Consider the following 17,251-nt stretch of genomic DNA (forward strand, 5'->3'; position numbering starts at 1 on the left):
ATGTTATGAACTTCTCTACTAATTCAAATTTAATTCACTTTGCTTTGTAGTAGCTATAACTTCAAAAAATAAGATAGTAAGGTGACACCTATCAAATGAGGTAAGGTGTTATGTCCTTGGACCACTATGTAATTCCCTGCATCTCCCATATCTTTGCTTCAGGCAGTAATATGGCTCATCCTCGCTACCTGAAAATGCTGCCCATGTCCAGATCCATCACCTCCAGGGTGTGCATTTGAATACCGCCATTTCAGGAGTGCATTTCTAAAAGTGACAGATTGCCTCTAACAGACTTGTCCCACGTGGCTCCCCTCTTATGATTACCAGCCTGACTCTGGTTCAGACCAAAGACAGCCATTAATCATGGAGCTGGATGGGAACAATGGAGCTTTGCTTCCTAACCCAGTAGTGGACATCCTTGGCCTCAGGCTGTGCTCGTGCTGTGGGCCCTGGCCTCACTCCAGTAGCAGATAGATTGATTCCCCCGGTGCTCTTGTGTTGTGGAGCCCATAAACTACCAAGCCTCCCACGCTGAGGAGACGACAGGTTTTGATACATGGCCCTGGATCGATGCACACTGGGAGCTATCTCATCTCTGTCTGAAAGTACCCCATTGCTATGGGTAGTTCAAATGGTTTTAGAAGAGGATGTGTCCTGTGGGAAAGACCAGGTTGTGTGTATGTGTGTGCATGCATTATCCTGTATATGGTCTGGTCATGAACTATTGATTCAACTATTCATTCTTTCAGTCTCTTGTCCATGCACGTCTTGGCCAGTCATATATATTTGAAGTTCTAAAAAAATGGAATATTCAGGACACCAAACTTTTAAAGAAATAGTTCATATTAGTTAATAATTCATATCTTTAATAAAAGTCAGATGAGAATAGGAAGGGTACCACTGTCATGTATCAGTCTCTAAATCTCACTAATCAGTATGTTATAGATCGTTTGTTTCATCAGCACGCAAGCCAGAATGTCAAAACCATAATCTATGGTTTTATGGAGCTTTTTAGTAGCAACACAGCAACAAAAACTCAGTTTTTTTGTACATTTTGTGCAAGTTAAACAAGTGTGACCTGGTGGGCTTCAGAGGTACCGGCAGTCAGATTTTGTTACCATTGGAAAGACCCAGGTAAGCTGTTCCTCTCGCCAGTCTCCATCCTAAGCAAAGCTAACCAGTCACTTTTAGCTTCCCATTTAACTAAAAGCCTGATATGAGGGCTGTATTGATCTTCTCACGTAACTCTCAGGAAAAAGTGAATAAGCATATTTCCTAAAATTACACACCATTCCTTTAAGTGGCAGGACATTCTGGAAGAAAAGTCCATGGATACTTTAAAACAGAGGTCTCTCCAGAGAAGTTCGAAACAATTTTAATGTTTACTGTTCACTGTTCCCAATTTTCCGTCAGAAAATAATAAACGCCATATGTCAGACCTTTTATGTGTTTGGTGTAATCTGAAGTTATGTCATTACAGGCTCAATTGTTGAGTGTCACTGGGAATAAATAACATAATCATAATCCCATAGGCATTCAGGAATTCAATAAAACTGGTCATGTAAACTAATGAAGTGATGCTTTTTTCCCCGACTTTATCTGAAGGGAGGCCCTCAGGAAAATTCCACGTTCCAGGATTTTGAGGAGGTGAAGACAAGGTTGCATTGAGTTTAACCCACTGCGAGTCTTGAATTTGTGTTGCGAAGACAGAACGCACAGATGAAACTGTAGAATGTGTAATTAATTGTACTTACTTGCGTTGCAGACAATCCCAGTCCATCCAGGTGAGCATTCACATCGGTCTCTGTTTTCACTACACACTCCATTCACACAGTCTTCACAGCTCGCGGTGCAGTCGTCCCCAAAAGAGCCATCAAGGCACACTGAAAAAAGAAGAAAGTCCCAGGTCTGAAAACTTCAATAGAAAACAAATTAATACATACATTTAATTGCTATAACACGTATCCATAGAGATCACAGGGGGGCTTGAGCCTATCCCAGCTGACTACAGGCAAGAGGCAGGGTACATCCTGGACTGGTCACCAGTCAATCACAGGGCTGACACACAAAGACAGACAACCACACATGCACACTTAGGGGCAACTGTAGAGCAGCCAATAACAAAATTAATATGCATATTTCTGGGATTGTGGAAGGAAGCCAGAGAACCCAGAGAAAACCCACGCAGGCACAGGGACAACATGCAAACTCCTCGCAGAAGAGCCCAGACCGGGCTTTCGAACCTGGAACCCTCTTGCTGTGAGGTGACAGTGCTAACCACTGCACCACCGTGCTGCCCAAAACAAATATATGGCCATTTCTCCCCAGACATACAACTTACAGAGTACAACTTACAGCACTTTTTACTGTACCTATGCTGCTGTCCAGTGTGAGCTCTCCTCGACGCTCCCTCTGGGTCTCATATTCTTTTTCACTGTCGCCATCATCACTAGCATCATCATCATAAGCATCATCACTGCCGTAACGGGAGTGCAAGGCCGCTGTGTACTGCAGAAGCTGAGGAGCCTTGCGAAACAGAAGGTCTGGTAATCTGTGGACCTCCAGCTGCTCATCCTCTTCTTCGTCCTCCTCCTCTTCTTCTTCTAGTTCTCTGCCATACAGCGCTAAACACACCCGAATTTGATTTTAGATGGCTGAATTACTTAGACGTTAATTGTCCATAAACAGTAACTGATGCCAAAACAGCTATTCAATTGAAGGATGACTGTAATACAAAAGTCAGCTCACATATGCAGGAGTGCTGGTCCTGATCCAAGCGGAAACCCAATCGACAAAAACACTCATATGTTCCAAGGGTGTTGACACAGTAGTGCTCACAGCCTGAGGTCTCTGCTACACACTCATCAATGTCTAACAGAAGAATACATAAACAACAGCTAAAATAATGAAAGGGTTCAATGGTAGACCGACCGTTCAGATAGAGTTTGTGTGAGCTTTGTATGTTTTTTTTCCCCAATCAAGACATTACTGTTGATTTAGTTCAAAGAACTCATTTGACTTCTTCTATCCATCAGGCAGTTGCTCCAGAATTTACAAAGTTTGGAGTAAGTAAGTAAGGAGTGAGCAAAATTTTTTCTTTCTTGATTTTTTCTTCTTTTTTTTTTTCATTGTGCTTTCCAAGGGACTTAAAAAGTTTAATTTCCTTCGGTTAGTAACTGTGCACTGGGAATTTGTGTGCTGCATAAATGTGCCACAAAAAACCAAGCACCAGACATGGTAAACTGCTAATAATCCAGCACTCTTACCATCACAGCCACAGCCATCTGGATTTAGTCTGTGACCAGCTCTGCAGCTGCACTCGTAGCCACCCGGGTAGTTTCTACAGAAGTGACTACAGCAGGACTCCCCGCTGACACACTCATCACTATCTGAGGAAGGCACGCAGTGGTACAGTTAGTTGCATCAGATGGAAAGTCAGAGAGTGAATGAAAATGAAAGAATAGTGAAAGAAAGAAAGTCTAAATGAAGAGGGAAGTTCTTACCTTCACAGGTCTTCCTGTCCTGGTCTAGCTGGTAGCCGTGGTTACAGGAGCAGAGAGGGCCATTGGTGGTGTGCTCACAGTGATGAGAGCAACCTCCATTGTTCTTCTCACAGCTGTTGACAATTTCCATCTCAATGCCTGGAGGAAAGACGACCAAAACCACAATTTAAGTACATAACCAGAGCTGAAACATCAGGACAATGTCATGGGGCATTTATGAGGAATGTTTTGGTTTGTCTCATTCTTGTAATTACAAACTACAGATGAGGAGAGAGGGAAAAACTCCATTCCTAAGCACAGAACAAAATCCATTCTTGAGCACAGATATAATTTGCATTATAATGAAATGAGAAAAGTAAAGTACATCTCTGGCTTTTTAAGTATACTTATGTATATATCAACTGTGACTACCATGCATTTAGAATGGTCATTTTTGATGTATTGTTTGAGGTGTATCCAAACTCATTATGTTTTCAGGGAAAAGAGAACTCACCCATTGCAAGCATGCATGTTATTAAGCGCTTATTTCTGACAGATTTCATAAATTCTTCTTTTTGTAGTCACGCAAAAAAAATACTCAGGACTGTTTAACCAAAAGTGCAAAGTATCAAACTGTTGTACATGAGACACTGAGCAGATATTGGTGTGTTTACCACAGAGAAGATTTTACATTTGTGATTACTGAAAACCAAAAATGAAACCTGTCAACAATGTTGTCATGATTAGCAGTGTGCTTCCTCATGCTTTCAGTCATTTTTGTCCCTGTTTACAGTGTAGTTATATACACTGCACTGCATTGCTACAGGCATTCCAGTTTGATTAATAGCAGCCGCAATTTCTCGAAGGCTGATTTTTTTTTCCTACTGTCTTCACTTACGGTAGCACTGTTTGCCATCAGCACCAAGTTCAAAGCCTGGATGACACACACAACTGAAGGAGCCCAGCATGTTGACGCATCCGTGGGAACACTTGGCATGGCCTGAACTGCACTCATCAATGTCTACAGGAGACAATAAAACACACAGCCACACAACCACATAAGAATATATCTCTGGGTCATATTGAGACATAGCCAAGGTCCAGAGCATTTAATAAATGTCCTCTAGTCCTCTTTGACAAGAGGCTCTTGGCCAAGTCAAGGTTTACTCTCAGGACCAGAAGGGCCTGGGTGACAGTAACAAACATTTTTTTAAAAAACAAATGTTGACAAAAGTAGCCCATAAACCAAATCAGTGCCCTCATCTGACACACACAGTAAGTGCACAGAGTTACAAATGTTTAGGGTGTCAGGCTCTGGGGCGCAGTCAGTAGTACCTGAAAGGATCTGAGAATAAAAAAAAACACCAAAACTTGTGTTAGGAGCTGAGTTCTTGGCACTAGAGGTTAATGAACAAAACACACACACTGTGCTTCCATACAGTCTTAAAAAAATCTGGATGTGCAAGTATTTCAAAACAGGGTAGCAAACACGTCAGCAGGAAGGCTTTGTCAGTTCTCAGATTTCTTTGGCTTCTCCTTTCACTACATACAGTAGATGAAACAAGAGAAATGTTAGTGAGATGTGAGAATATTTTCCAGCGTCAGTCTTTCAAAGATGCAGATTTGCTCTCCAAAAGGTTTAGTGCAGCTGCGCTTCATAAAAAAAAAAAAATCAGAAATGTCATTCTCTTAAACTGTTTGACATATCCGCTCTCTAATTTCTTGTGTGGATGTGCAGTGTGCAGATGTGTGTGCGATTCCACACCTTCACAGTTCCTGCCATCTCCAGCCAGTGTAAAACCAGGTCGGCAGCTGCAGTGAACCCGGCCGCCTTCTGAACGACACAGCTGGGTGCAGCCTCCATTCCTGTCCTCACAGGGGTCCTTCACTGATGCACGCAAACACACACACACACACACACACAGAGAGAGAGAGAGAGAGAGAGAGAGAGAGAGAAATGAAGCCAGGTCCACCACTCAGCAGGTGATTCTCTGACCTTGTTGGTTAGTTCATGAGCACATAATTCAGATTAACATGTGACTTCGCAGTTTCCCATTCATAATGGCTTCCTGTACTATGTGAGTCTAGCTCTGATGTCTAAACCCTAAAACAAACAAGAATCATTTCAAAATCCAGGAGAAGAAATCTGAATAGTGTCTCTTTACTTTACAGTCAGTGCTTCCAAGGCTGTTTCTCAAATCCTTCGCCTCTCTGCAGCTTCCTACCTTACAGGCTAGCATCAGCAACAAAAATCCCTATTTCTGCTGCAATTTGGTCCAATATTAGCATCTAATTCATATCGGGAACATGATGTCATCTCATTTGCTTGTCCAGCGATTACGGAAATATCCTTACATTATCTGAACATCTGCTGGCAAAATAACTTACATTCACAGTGTCTCCCATCTCTCTTCAGCTGGTAGTTCTTTCGACATTCACATTTGTGGTGATTGTTCCCCATGTCCACACACTTGTGTTCACATCCTCCATTCAATACCGAGCAAGAGTTTACAGCTTAAATTAAAACAAAACAAAACAGAAACACAGAGGATAAATAAGCATAGAAATCCATCAACCAATTACATAACTAACTAACTCACACAGGATAACAGATATGTGCCAACAGATTTAATTTGTTGGCAATGTAAAATGGCTTTCACACCTCAGAGTCTGCAGCTGTGCAATTACGGAAAACACTTGAGTGAAGGTTGAAAACTGCAAAATGACATTCTCACCAGGTCCAGTGGGTACCCCTGGTTACTTTCTAATGATCTTTCCATCCCATTACTCTTGTGATTTAATGATGTGCCAAATATGAATATCAGCCCTCTGCCTTCTGGGTGCTCTAAACACAGACATGATGACACAGACGGGCAGTAAAACCGATAGAACGGCTGGCTTTCAACACTGATGACTTCAGCAGACACAATTAGCTATCCTTCCATCCCTATCCTCTGCCACAAAGCTGTGGTCAAAAAATGTGAGCAGTACTGACTTTCAACAAGTAACAAATTCTCTCATTACCTGCAGGTTTTATTGTGCTCAAGTCATGTTGGAATTTCCCACTACACACTGGGATTCATCTTGGAGGTCTGTCACTCTTCTTTAAAGTGATACTGAACTCATTTTAATGTAGAGATTCTTCCAGGTGTTCTCACACACCTGGCTGACACTGACAGAGGTGATAGCTGTGGTTCTGATGCATTCATATTTTATAATCTTTGCATCCTGACAGACCAGAAAATTTGAAAAAGCCAGCCTTTAGGAAAAATAGTAGAAGTCCAGTTGATAAGTTTATGAACTGGATGATCATAGCGTGATACAAAAACACAATGCAAAAAAAATAAATAATATGTTTTGGTGGATATGCTGTATACCACGGTGGTCCTAGGAGGTCTCAGCTGTTTTTGCAGAGTATTTCAATGTAGTATACAAAATTTAGGCTAAAACCCTATATGTTGTCCATATTTGTACTATATCTTCAATTGTACTACGAGTTGTCTTTAAAGGATCAGCTCGGGAAACACACCTATTCCTTTATTTGCTGAGAGTTAGATGAAAAGATAGATAACCATTCCAAGGTCTTTCTGTTCAATTTATATCTTGTTCGCTTAATTTGTACAAACACCAATGAGTAAGAAATGATAATTTGACTTCTTGGCATGTGAGGTTGTCAGGCAACCAGCAGAGATTTCAACGACCGTGTGATTGCTGGTTCCAGCTTCATATTGGACATACAGATACAAGAGAGGTGTCAATCTTCTATCCAGCACTTGGCAAGACAAAATGCTGGACTGTATCTTTTTTTTTCTCTCTACACCTCTGAGGAAATATTGGAAATTATCCATCAATATTGATTAATGAAAAGTGCAGAGTGTGGGAAGAAGTAGAGAGGCTTTAATAAATGTGAGAAATACTTTTGTTTGGAACTTACCAATGCAGGTCCGACCATCAGAATGCATGCGGAAACCTTCGCTGCACTCACAGTGATAAGAGCCAGGTGTGTTGACACACGTTTGTTGGCATCCTCCGTTGAGCTCATCACACTCGTTTACGTCTGAAAACACACACATCCCAGACACAATTCAGTATTCATAACCAAATATTGTTATAAACCACAAGACTGCACAATAACAAGACCCACTTTAGCAGACATTAAAACATCAGAACTGAATGTCTGCTTCTGATGGTGAAATTAGGAGCCCATACAAACGGCCTCGCTGCTTGACTCATTTTGTGTGTTAAATACTGGGGTTTTGCTGAATGACAACAGAGAGAACTTTGGTCAGTGAATGAAAATTTAAATTGAGCAGCTTTTTCAGAAACAAGACATTTATTACATCCTTTGTAAAATCTCACATCCAACATTTAGGCAGTCTAATTAAACATTCCATCTGTGGTGAGCGAAATAGAAAAATAAAATAAAAAACACATTTTTAGTATTGCAGATTTAAGGACTTGTATAATTTTAACCAGATCTCAAATTCCTGGTCTGTTTTACCTTTTACAGAGATCTACTTTTTGGTGTGTAAGTGACATTTAAGCCCAACAATCACCTCTTTCATTCTTACAAATTCTGTCCTTTTCCTCCTATGGCAGCCACTGTGTCAGAGTGCTTTTGAGCAAGACACTGAATCAACACCTGCTTCATTAGCACAGTACCACATTGACCCCGTGTTCTGAATGGACAGCTTATCGCACTGTTAGTGCAGTAGCATGCGTGCAGTTAATTGCTTTAGAGCTGCACGTAGCTGCACGTGCGTCAGCCTGAAGTTCATGTTGCACAGACACAAAAGCAAACTGAGAAGACAACGTACCGGAAGACTCTACTCAAAGACAATCAGATTTTTAATACACATCTGGATAACAGATCACACATCGCCCTGATCTCTTCCTGGTTGTCGTCTCTGACTCACAAGGGCTTTTTCAGATGACAGAGTAGACATATGCAAGGAGAGGAAAATAATGTTGCATTCATCTAATTTTTTTTTTTTTTTTTTGGGGGGGGGGTGTTAAAGATGAAGAACATGTGGTTCAATTTATTTGAGCATGCATTTGAGTTCCTCAGAGGTCAAAGCACTTACTCTGTAGTGCAAATATTAGAAATCATTTTCAAACAGTTTGCATGTGTGTTTTCGTGTTTGTGTGCGTCTATGACAGACCCGTGGGAAAAGCTCTCTCCAGAATGATCCCAAGACTATTTTAATTAGCTTGTTTCCAATAAAAGGAGCTAAAGGAAGGAGGGGCTCTCAGTGTGGAGGCTTTCCTCCTGTAAAAGGATCCTTTTCATACCCTGCAATGTGTGATCAAATTAGAGGAATTCATATTCATTCCCCTAATTTGTTAAGACATCTGCCCGAGTGCTGAAACAACTAATCACTAAAAACCACCTGTGAAGAATCACATATTCATGAACCATCCTATCATTCCGGGCTCTTTTGTATTTTAACACATTATAGCAGCTATTGTAGAGGATGTCTAGTATGCAAAACAATAGACGCAGGGGGAGGTTTGTCAAGGTTAATATACTTATTGGTCCCCGCATGTGAGAGGATTTCAATGGGAGACACACAATGGCTGCTTTTCACTGTTGGGTGAGGTGGTGGTGGTGTCAGAGGTCGAGGGCCATGAGGTCTGAATGGTATCGCGTGACACCGTCTGGCTCTAAGCGAAGCTGCTGAGCTAGCTTCTGCAACTAGACAATGTGCCCAGCTGAACATTTAGGAGTCCAGCTTTGGTGGCACAAAGAAAACAGGTGGTCTTCAGAATGAGCACCGCAGGAACTGAATTTACTAAAAACAGAAGAGGACTGGAGGCACTCTGGTGTGAGAACAAAAGTGTGTTTAATGTGTTACCTTACATGATGGGGTTTTTCATATGTATTTGTTCAGTGATTATGATGGCTGATGTGGCTGATCAAATAATTTCAAATTTGACTATATCTTCATCTTAGTTAATGTTAAAAGCTGTGCAGTACAGTAGACTCCATGTCTAAGAGAGGCCACGAAAAAAAAAAACTCCAAAAAACTTAACAGCTTTATTTTACTTTAAGTGCTCAAACCCAAACTCACCAATAAATACGACCACACATACAATTCACACAAAAACCTGTAAAAGAAGAACTTCACAGCTGCTCAAGCTGCTTCCGCTTGTCTTCTCCAGCCGGTTAGCTTTCAGACTTTAAATTATTAGCAAGTGACAATATCCTGTCTTAAAGTTTAAAGGTCAGGGGCACTTGTTCACACCTGTGGCTCTAACGAACAAATGGGCCTCAGTGACCGACACCAACTCGACATATTTCTGTTAGATGAGAGGACCAACCTGAGAAAGCATGCTGTCTGAGAATAGAAGCTTATTTGAAAGTGGGGCTGTCTGCGTGGTTGTTTCAACCCTTTACAGCCTGAGGTCTAGACAGTTAAGTAGGTCTTCAGCTGGTCTATAGGCTCGAGAATTTTAATCTAATGACCTAGATTGACTACATATTTCTGCATGAGGGCCACTGAAGGTGATGAGGGTCATTCATTCCAACATGCAAACATTAATTTTAAGCATTTAGAATATATGACACACATGTTTTTATTACACTTTGGTAATGTGTATTTCCAGCTGTGTATTTATATTTATGTCATTCTACATAAATATGTAGAATGACAAATTATTTTTTGTTTGAAATTACAGTAGCTACAAAGTTCTGTTTTGTACTACGCTAAAATAAAGTAAATGCATGAATTAAAGGTAGGCTGACAGTTAGAAAGTTAAAATTAATCAATCATGTTAAAATATGTCAAATCTACCTGAGATTTTCTTCCGTTACTGAGCTTGTTGTTAAGTGGAGCTGTAGAATTAGAGACAGCTGTTTGTCTTGATCTTTCCGTGCATGGGCATGTTTTTGTTCTAAAAAACTGGAAACAAAGACCTATACTACATTAAGCATCCAAGAACAGCTGAGGATATAGAGTGGCTAAATTTAATTGAATGCTGTCCAAAGAGTTTATGTGGGCCTCCGCTCACCACTTGAATACTATTTCCATTTAAGACATGTCATAGTAGGCAGAATGTGTGACATTTTATGCTTGTTTGAAAAGATAACAGACATCTTTAACACCAGGTAAATTCATTTATATTCTAACATTTAAAAAACAGCACAGGAATTCCCTGCAGGGCAGTGAGCCGTCCATGTTTGTGCACACCGGCTACATCCAGGAGTTCATCTTACCATGACATGCTTTGCCATCTGGCCCCAGCCTTCTGCCCTCAGGACACTTGCAGTAGTAGCTGCCAATGGTGTTGCAACAGAACCCTTCACAGCCCCCTTCATGCACTTCACATTCATTAACATCTGAAAGAAACAGATTAACAGGTCAGTTTTACTAACTGCAACAGTCCCCAAAAACTGCAGCCAGAGTTTATTTTAACTTATCACTTTGGAAATCATGAAGCCGTTGCCTCTCATTGCGAACTCTGTGACAGAAATTCTTTGATGTCAGTTACCTCCCAGAGGTAAAAACCAAAGTGTTGTTAGTGAGTCTGTTGCCAGTCTTTAAGAACCGGTGCATTCCTGGTGGTGAAACGGGAGAAGCTATAACTTGCATTTTCCCACATGTTGTGGTTCACCAGCTTAATTCAATAAACTAGCATTGAGAATTCTTTATATGTAGACCAAAAACAGCCCAGAATGTCCTACCTACACTTCATAAAACATATGTCAGTACTTCCACTCTGTCATTAGTGTGTATCTAATCCAATCAGCCATTTTCAAACAAGTCTTGTGTTTTCACCCACTCTGTTCTCATGATCTTCCCATGTTTCCCATGTTCTTTTTTGTCTCTTAAGGTAAATGGTTTCCAGGTTTGCTCCTTGTTTACCTCTTTAACACAGCAAAAACCCTCGGTCTCTTTGTTGTCATGCTGTATAATGATTCCTATCACTGTGCATCACCACCAAGAATGTCTTTAAACGTTCCAATGCATGCAACAGCAACAAAAGATATGTGCTAATAGCGGTTGACACCAATACAGCTACAAGCGTCCAATTTTTCATATTAGACTGATCACTGTCCAAAGATTGTTAACAGACAATGTTAAAGTAGTTTTTAATTTTAGTTTTCTGATTAAATATTTGCAGAGGTCACATTCCATTCAAGAAAAAGGAGAAAAGAAAAGCATTGTGATAAATTGTGATTAATTGCAAAAGTGCTCCAGTGCAGTCTGATATTGAGTTTCTTTTATTATCTAAACTGCTTACTAGTGGCAACCTTCTTAGGTAACTAAGATAAAAATGCATGTACCGGTATTCCTACTGTTGTTTCATACCTCTGTTGTAAGCTGAAACTGTAGATGTATTAAAAGGAGGTAAGAGGAACCACTTCTGCATGTCAGGTGAGGCTGAATTCCTAGAAATAATTTCAGATTATTATTACTGTCTTGTGTGAAATGCCATATGTTCCTGGACACAGGATTAAATTTAATGCCCTTTGTGTGAACTTTAACTTGATTCTTGTAGAAAATAAACTGCTTCTGTGCAGTTCTTGTCCACGTGGCAGCAACAGAGCCAACCCTCTTCACAGTCGATACAGTGTCGTGTGTTTGATTTGGAAAAAGGAGATGGTGACAGAGAAATGTATTGCACTTGCATGGACCTAAAGGAGGACCAAAGTAACACAGGAGGGAAGTAAAAGCTATTTTGTATTTCGTCCCCATCTGTGAAAAGACTTAACGGGGCCCCTTGGCTGTGCATCTGTGCATTGAGCAAGTTGTTTTTTGCGTTTTTTTTTAATCTTTCAGTGACTTTCAGAAGCACAACTTGGAGAATTCGGACATAAAAGGACAGAAAACAGCAAGAGGAAGAGACACTTAACTGTAACAAGATGTTTGGCACCTTAATTAAGAGCTCATGAGAAATCAAGGTCAGCCTACATAATCAGCATCAAACTACAGATATTCCCTCTGCGAAACTTACAGCTGCCTGTGGCTGTTTGTTAATAAACACTGAATTACATCTGATCATCAGCAAACTTGTAATTAAGGTTTTTAGCATACACTTTAATAGTAACAGTGTGGTGGTACATTTCCTAAATATAGTGATGTTTAGATATTTATGGAAAGGTATAATATGGTGCATGGACCACTTGGTCAGTGTTATAAACAGACAACAGGCTATGACAAAGATCACCTATTGCTCAGATAAAACATCTCCGCCTCCATAATTGTGTACATGAATGAATAAAAAATACACTGATTAAAACTGTGCGAGAAATATAATTACAAAGCTACTGCATGAAGTTGCCACAAAACCATCAGGGCAACACTGTCTCCAGCTGACCATGTGAGATGCATTATTGATATTCTGTTCAGATTGATTGTATTGATGGGATGCACAGCACATAATTTCAATGAGTTGTGCTGATTCATTACAACCACATGTATTTCCCACATACAGCATCTTCCCTGTGGTGAGTAAGAGACATGAAAATATTGGTTAGAGTAGATGAAACAAACCAACAAGCGAAAGGCTTCGCTTCCATAGTAGTTATTAGAGGGTAATAATAGTTTATCTCCTGATCTTGTGTAATTAAGTCTGCAGCAGGTATTGTTGCGGGAACTTTGGCAAGAAGAAAAGCAATACTTTGTCGCCTCAATCTTTGGATTTCTGCAGGACCTCAGAAACTAAGGATGGGTCGCCATATTTGTTTTTCAGGCCACACCCACGCTTGGTTTCTAAGGGCAGGCAATGTTATCTGAGTCATTTGTAGAGGCAGACTTTCAGGAATTTCTATAGAAGGTGATCGACTGAGTACATTATTACAGATTGCTTCTTAGCTGTCTCTCTGGTTACAGTCTTTGAAAGAGTCGTTACCATAGTTATACTGAAAGATAAAGAATAGTTACTTTGCTTGGAATATATTTGAGCAATTTTTTTGCTATGCGCACTGTTTTCAAGGATCAAAGATGTCTTAATGTCTTTACTGCCCCGAGGTGCAGTATACACACAACAACCTTTTCCTCAGCAAAGTATAAGCAAATGTTGAGGTGACACTGCTCACTGTAGCTTTTAAACTCCTCGCTGGCCTCCTTGGCTGGATTGTCTTGTCTTGGCCTTTAGAAGCCTTCACTGACAAAGTAATCCAGCATTCAGCACATTCCCCTTCACTAGGGGGGAATCTAAGTAACCTTTTGTCTAACCCTCAAAAATGCACATATACATAGTTGCACACATGGAAACAACCCTGCTCTGGACTTCTCATTAGCTCATAGGGAGGTGACATGAGTCTGTAACCTCAGGGCTTTGCCCCCTTGCACATCTCCACTTTGATCCCACAGCTCTTGAGAGACCTAATGAGCTCTCCATATCAGTTCAGGGTCATTTTGCATTGTCAAGATGCCAAACAGAGAGCAAAACCAAATTTGAAGAAACTTTCACCCAGGCCCTGTCAAGGCATTTATAAAGACTACCCAAAACTCATCACCATGAAATCTCAAATAAAGAAGGAAATTCAATACTTTATGATCCAGAAGTTTTCTATTTTTGACTTTGTGGTTTAGTCTTTCACAGAGTCATCATTCATGTGCTGCATCTCCAGCTTAACATGACAGTCATCAAAGGAACATTATTCTGGAGTAAAAGCACTTCTACACAAGAACAACAATAGCTGAGATGTGATTGTGATGAATCTTGGACCAAGAAAATTTGAACTACACTATATAGACAAAAGTATTGGGACAGGTGGCCATTACACCAACAGGAACTTTAATGACATCCCATCCTAAATATGTAGACAGCTTTGCTTCTGGGAAGGCTTTCCACAACATTTTGGAGTGTTTCTGTGGGAATTTTTGCCCATTCATGCAGTAGAGCAATAGTGAGGTCAAGCACTCATGTTGGACGAAAAGGTCTGGCTGACAATCTCTGTTGCAGTTCATCCCAAAGGTGTTTGATGGGGTTGAGGTCAGGGTTCTGTGCGGGACAGTCAAGTCCTTCCTCATCAAACTCATCCAACCATCCAACCATGTCTTTATGGACTTTGCTGTGTGCACTGGGGCACAGTCATGCTGCAATAGAAAAGGGCCTTCCCCACGCTGTTGCCACAAAGTTGGAAGCATAGCATTGACCAAAATGTCTTGGTATGTTGAAGCATTAGGCCAACCCCTGAATAACAGCCCCATAAAGCAGTCTGTCTGGATACTTTTGTCTATATAGTGTACAATGTGTCATCATTTGAGAGACTTAAGGGACTGAGCTTTAAAGACAAAATATCATAGAAGTAGATTTTCTGAACATACTGGAAGTCTGTTGTGTATACAGACAAAAAATATTGTCACTGCTTTATTTAGCTGCACCCAAGTTCACAAATTAATTCTGTCCGACTCTAATGACTGATGTTGATAGTGGTAAGGAATAAACTCCAATAAAACTTCAAAACATTTCTTCAAAAACTTAGATGTGAAACAACAGGTGTTCTGTCTAGGTTACCCAACAGTTTATGTGCATAGACCTTAGTTTAAGACCTTATACTTAGATGTTCTGAGTTTTGAATTGGAGTTTTGTCCTACTACTAGTCATTGTTGTACATACACTAGAGTGCCAGAGTAGAAAAGTAATGATAAATAGTTCCAGATGCAGCACCGTGTTAAACCTTCCTCCCATGCATAACAACACCTCTCAGATGCTCGCTGTGAACCATGGCCTTGAGTGGTTTATTTCTTTATTAATCCAGTATATCTCATTACACATGTAAACAGGCCCTTGCTGTCTCAATACAATGAAATGCAACCCACAGAATGTTCATGGAACCCATCCTATTTGACTCTGAATCTGAACAGTGTTACTCTTGGCTCATGTTGGCATGATTTCTACCTCGGTTCAGCTGTCGTGCATTCGGATGTATTACACAGGCCACCCGCATGCAGCGAGCACACGTGGATACACACTTGCATGCATGCAATTATTTGTGAAAGTCTCAACAGACGTGTCTGATGTCACACGGTGACCTTTTATCATCCGAGATAAAAAGGTCTCAAAAGACAACGTGTAACATTATCACACAAAGTCGAGGGCCTTTTTCTTCTAAACACAATCTTTATTCCTTTAAAAGAGCTGCTTTTAGCTTAGGCTTTTGGGGAAACTTCCCTCATGATTCTCTTTGTGTTAAGCATGTTCCAGGACAACAGATCATGATAACATGGAAATCTGACAGAAATTTGTCGATTATGGTTGCTTATAAACCAACACCTGGTTTAAAGGTGTGACCCTCCAAACTCAAGTACAGCACACTCTTGAGCTCCAAGTCCCCTGATACCAAAACACCTCGATATTCACCAGTCTTGACTCCCTCATGAGTCCTGTACCTGCAAATCTGGTGCATCAGTCTTCATCTGATCGATGGGCTGACAGGAAAGATGACACACACCACTTACCTCAACACAGAGTCATTCTTCTATACATTTTGGAAATACATTCATATGAAAGTATAGAATATTTGTTCACTCTCCATCACTTTTTAACTCAGTGTCTGACGTTTTATCAATGCCGTCTTAAAAAATAATGTCTTACATGCAATTCTGAAGTACTGCTTTATCTTTTCAAATGCATTAATTTGCATACAGCCATTGAAAGGGATAATTTGAATGGGAAGAGTGGGTCTCCTGTTGGTTTAGGATTAGTGGTGATTGTGCGTTCACATCAGATAACTGGGAGAACAGTCAGCGCTGATTCCTGTTTATCTCATTAGGTGTTATTGACATTACTTGTCCTCTATAGTACTGTACTCCTCTTTCCAGTTTCTCCAAGGACCAATGCTCTTCCTCCCAAAGAAAAGCTATCTGAAGTACTTTAACATTTAATAAATCTACAAGCCTTAAAACATGTGTCCATTTACTCTCATGTTAAAAGCATTAGACACAGAAAGTGAAGATCAATAACGGAATCAGCAGGCCTCAGCTATGTCTCTCACTGCTGTTCAATGAACACAGAAGGCTCAGATCTCCGATCTTAGTGTTCGGAAGTGATTTACAGTTTCTTTCTTACTTGATGGAATTTAAGTCTTTGGCAGGAATGACTTGTATTTCCTACATTTTCCCAGTCTTTATTCCCACATTTCTATTGTTAACAAATGGATGCACTAGAGGAATGTGATTTACTAAGCAACTTTTCTATATCTATTTTCACAGCTGTGCTGGCAACTTTGATTTGAGAAGGAAGTCTGCAGTCCCATCTTTTAAAACCTGTCTCAGCAATTTCTCAGCAATCAATCTTTCATGCTTGTTTTTTTTTTTTGACAGATTATCAAAAAGTAGATCAGAAGTAGACAAGATATTTTATATTGCAACATCCACTCTTCAAATAAACTAAAGGGGGATAAATGAGAACTGTCATAACAGGAAAGATTCTTTGATGGTTCTTTTCAACATCTGAAAGACTACTGAGGCAGAGCCAGCTAGTAAAGCTGTAAAATCACAATGGTTTGGCCATGAGCCATTATATTTTAATGCTGAGACATTACACCTGATGATTTGAAACTCTCACTTCTATTTTCTGCCAGTTCTTTAAAAAAATTTTTGGCCTCATCACAGTCTGCAAACTGTAAATCCAGGGTAACAAAGCTCATTTCTTAATAGGATTATTTATTATTCACACAACATTCCTGCAGCTGCATTGGTGCTTTAAGTTGTGCATTTGCTGTTTGCAGTTGCCTTGGGGAGCAGTAAGTGGCATAAACAAAGTTTGTCAAGTGTGTTTGGTTTAGTTGTAATTATCTAACCAACAACTGCTCT

The 17,251-nt window shown here is 40.3% G+C and overlaps 1 protein-coding gene across 1 annotated transcript in view; it reads right to left on the minus strand.

Moving 5' to 3' along the window:
- The window catches only part of megf6 (multiple EGF like domains 6), a 53,516-nt gene that overhangs the window by 24,099 nt on the left and 12,166 nt on the right, over positions 1-17,251 (minus strand). Inside the window, exons 5-14 of the mRNA XM_046389545.1 lie at positions 10,699-10,821; positions 7,417-7,539; positions 5,871-5,996; positions 5,248-5,370; positions 4,381-4,503; positions 3,504-3,641; positions 3,267-3,389; positions 2,749-2,871; positions 2,373-2,624; positions 1,755-1,883 (exon numbers count right to left, since the gene is read on the minus strand). Of these exons, the coding sequence (XP_046245501.1) occupies positions 1,755-1,883; positions 2,373-2,624; positions 2,749-2,871; positions 3,267-3,389; positions 3,504-3,641; positions 4,381-4,503; positions 5,248-5,370; positions 5,871-5,996; positions 7,417-7,539; positions 10,699-10,821 (1,383 nt within the window). The remainder of the gene's footprint in view (positions 1-1,754; positions 1,884-2,372; positions 2,625-2,748; positions 2,872-3,266; positions 3,390-3,503; positions 3,642-4,380; positions 4,504-5,247; positions 5,371-5,870; positions 5,997-7,416; positions 7,540-10,698; positions 10,822-17,251) is intronic.

This window comes from Scatophagus argus, chromosome 5, assembly GCF_020382885.2.
Source record: "Scatophagus argus isolate fScaArg1 chromosome 5, fScaArg1.pri, whole genome shotgun sequence".
Classification (NCBI taxonomy): Eukaryota; Metazoa; Chordata; class Actinopteri; family Scatophagidae; genus Scatophagus; species Scatophagus argus.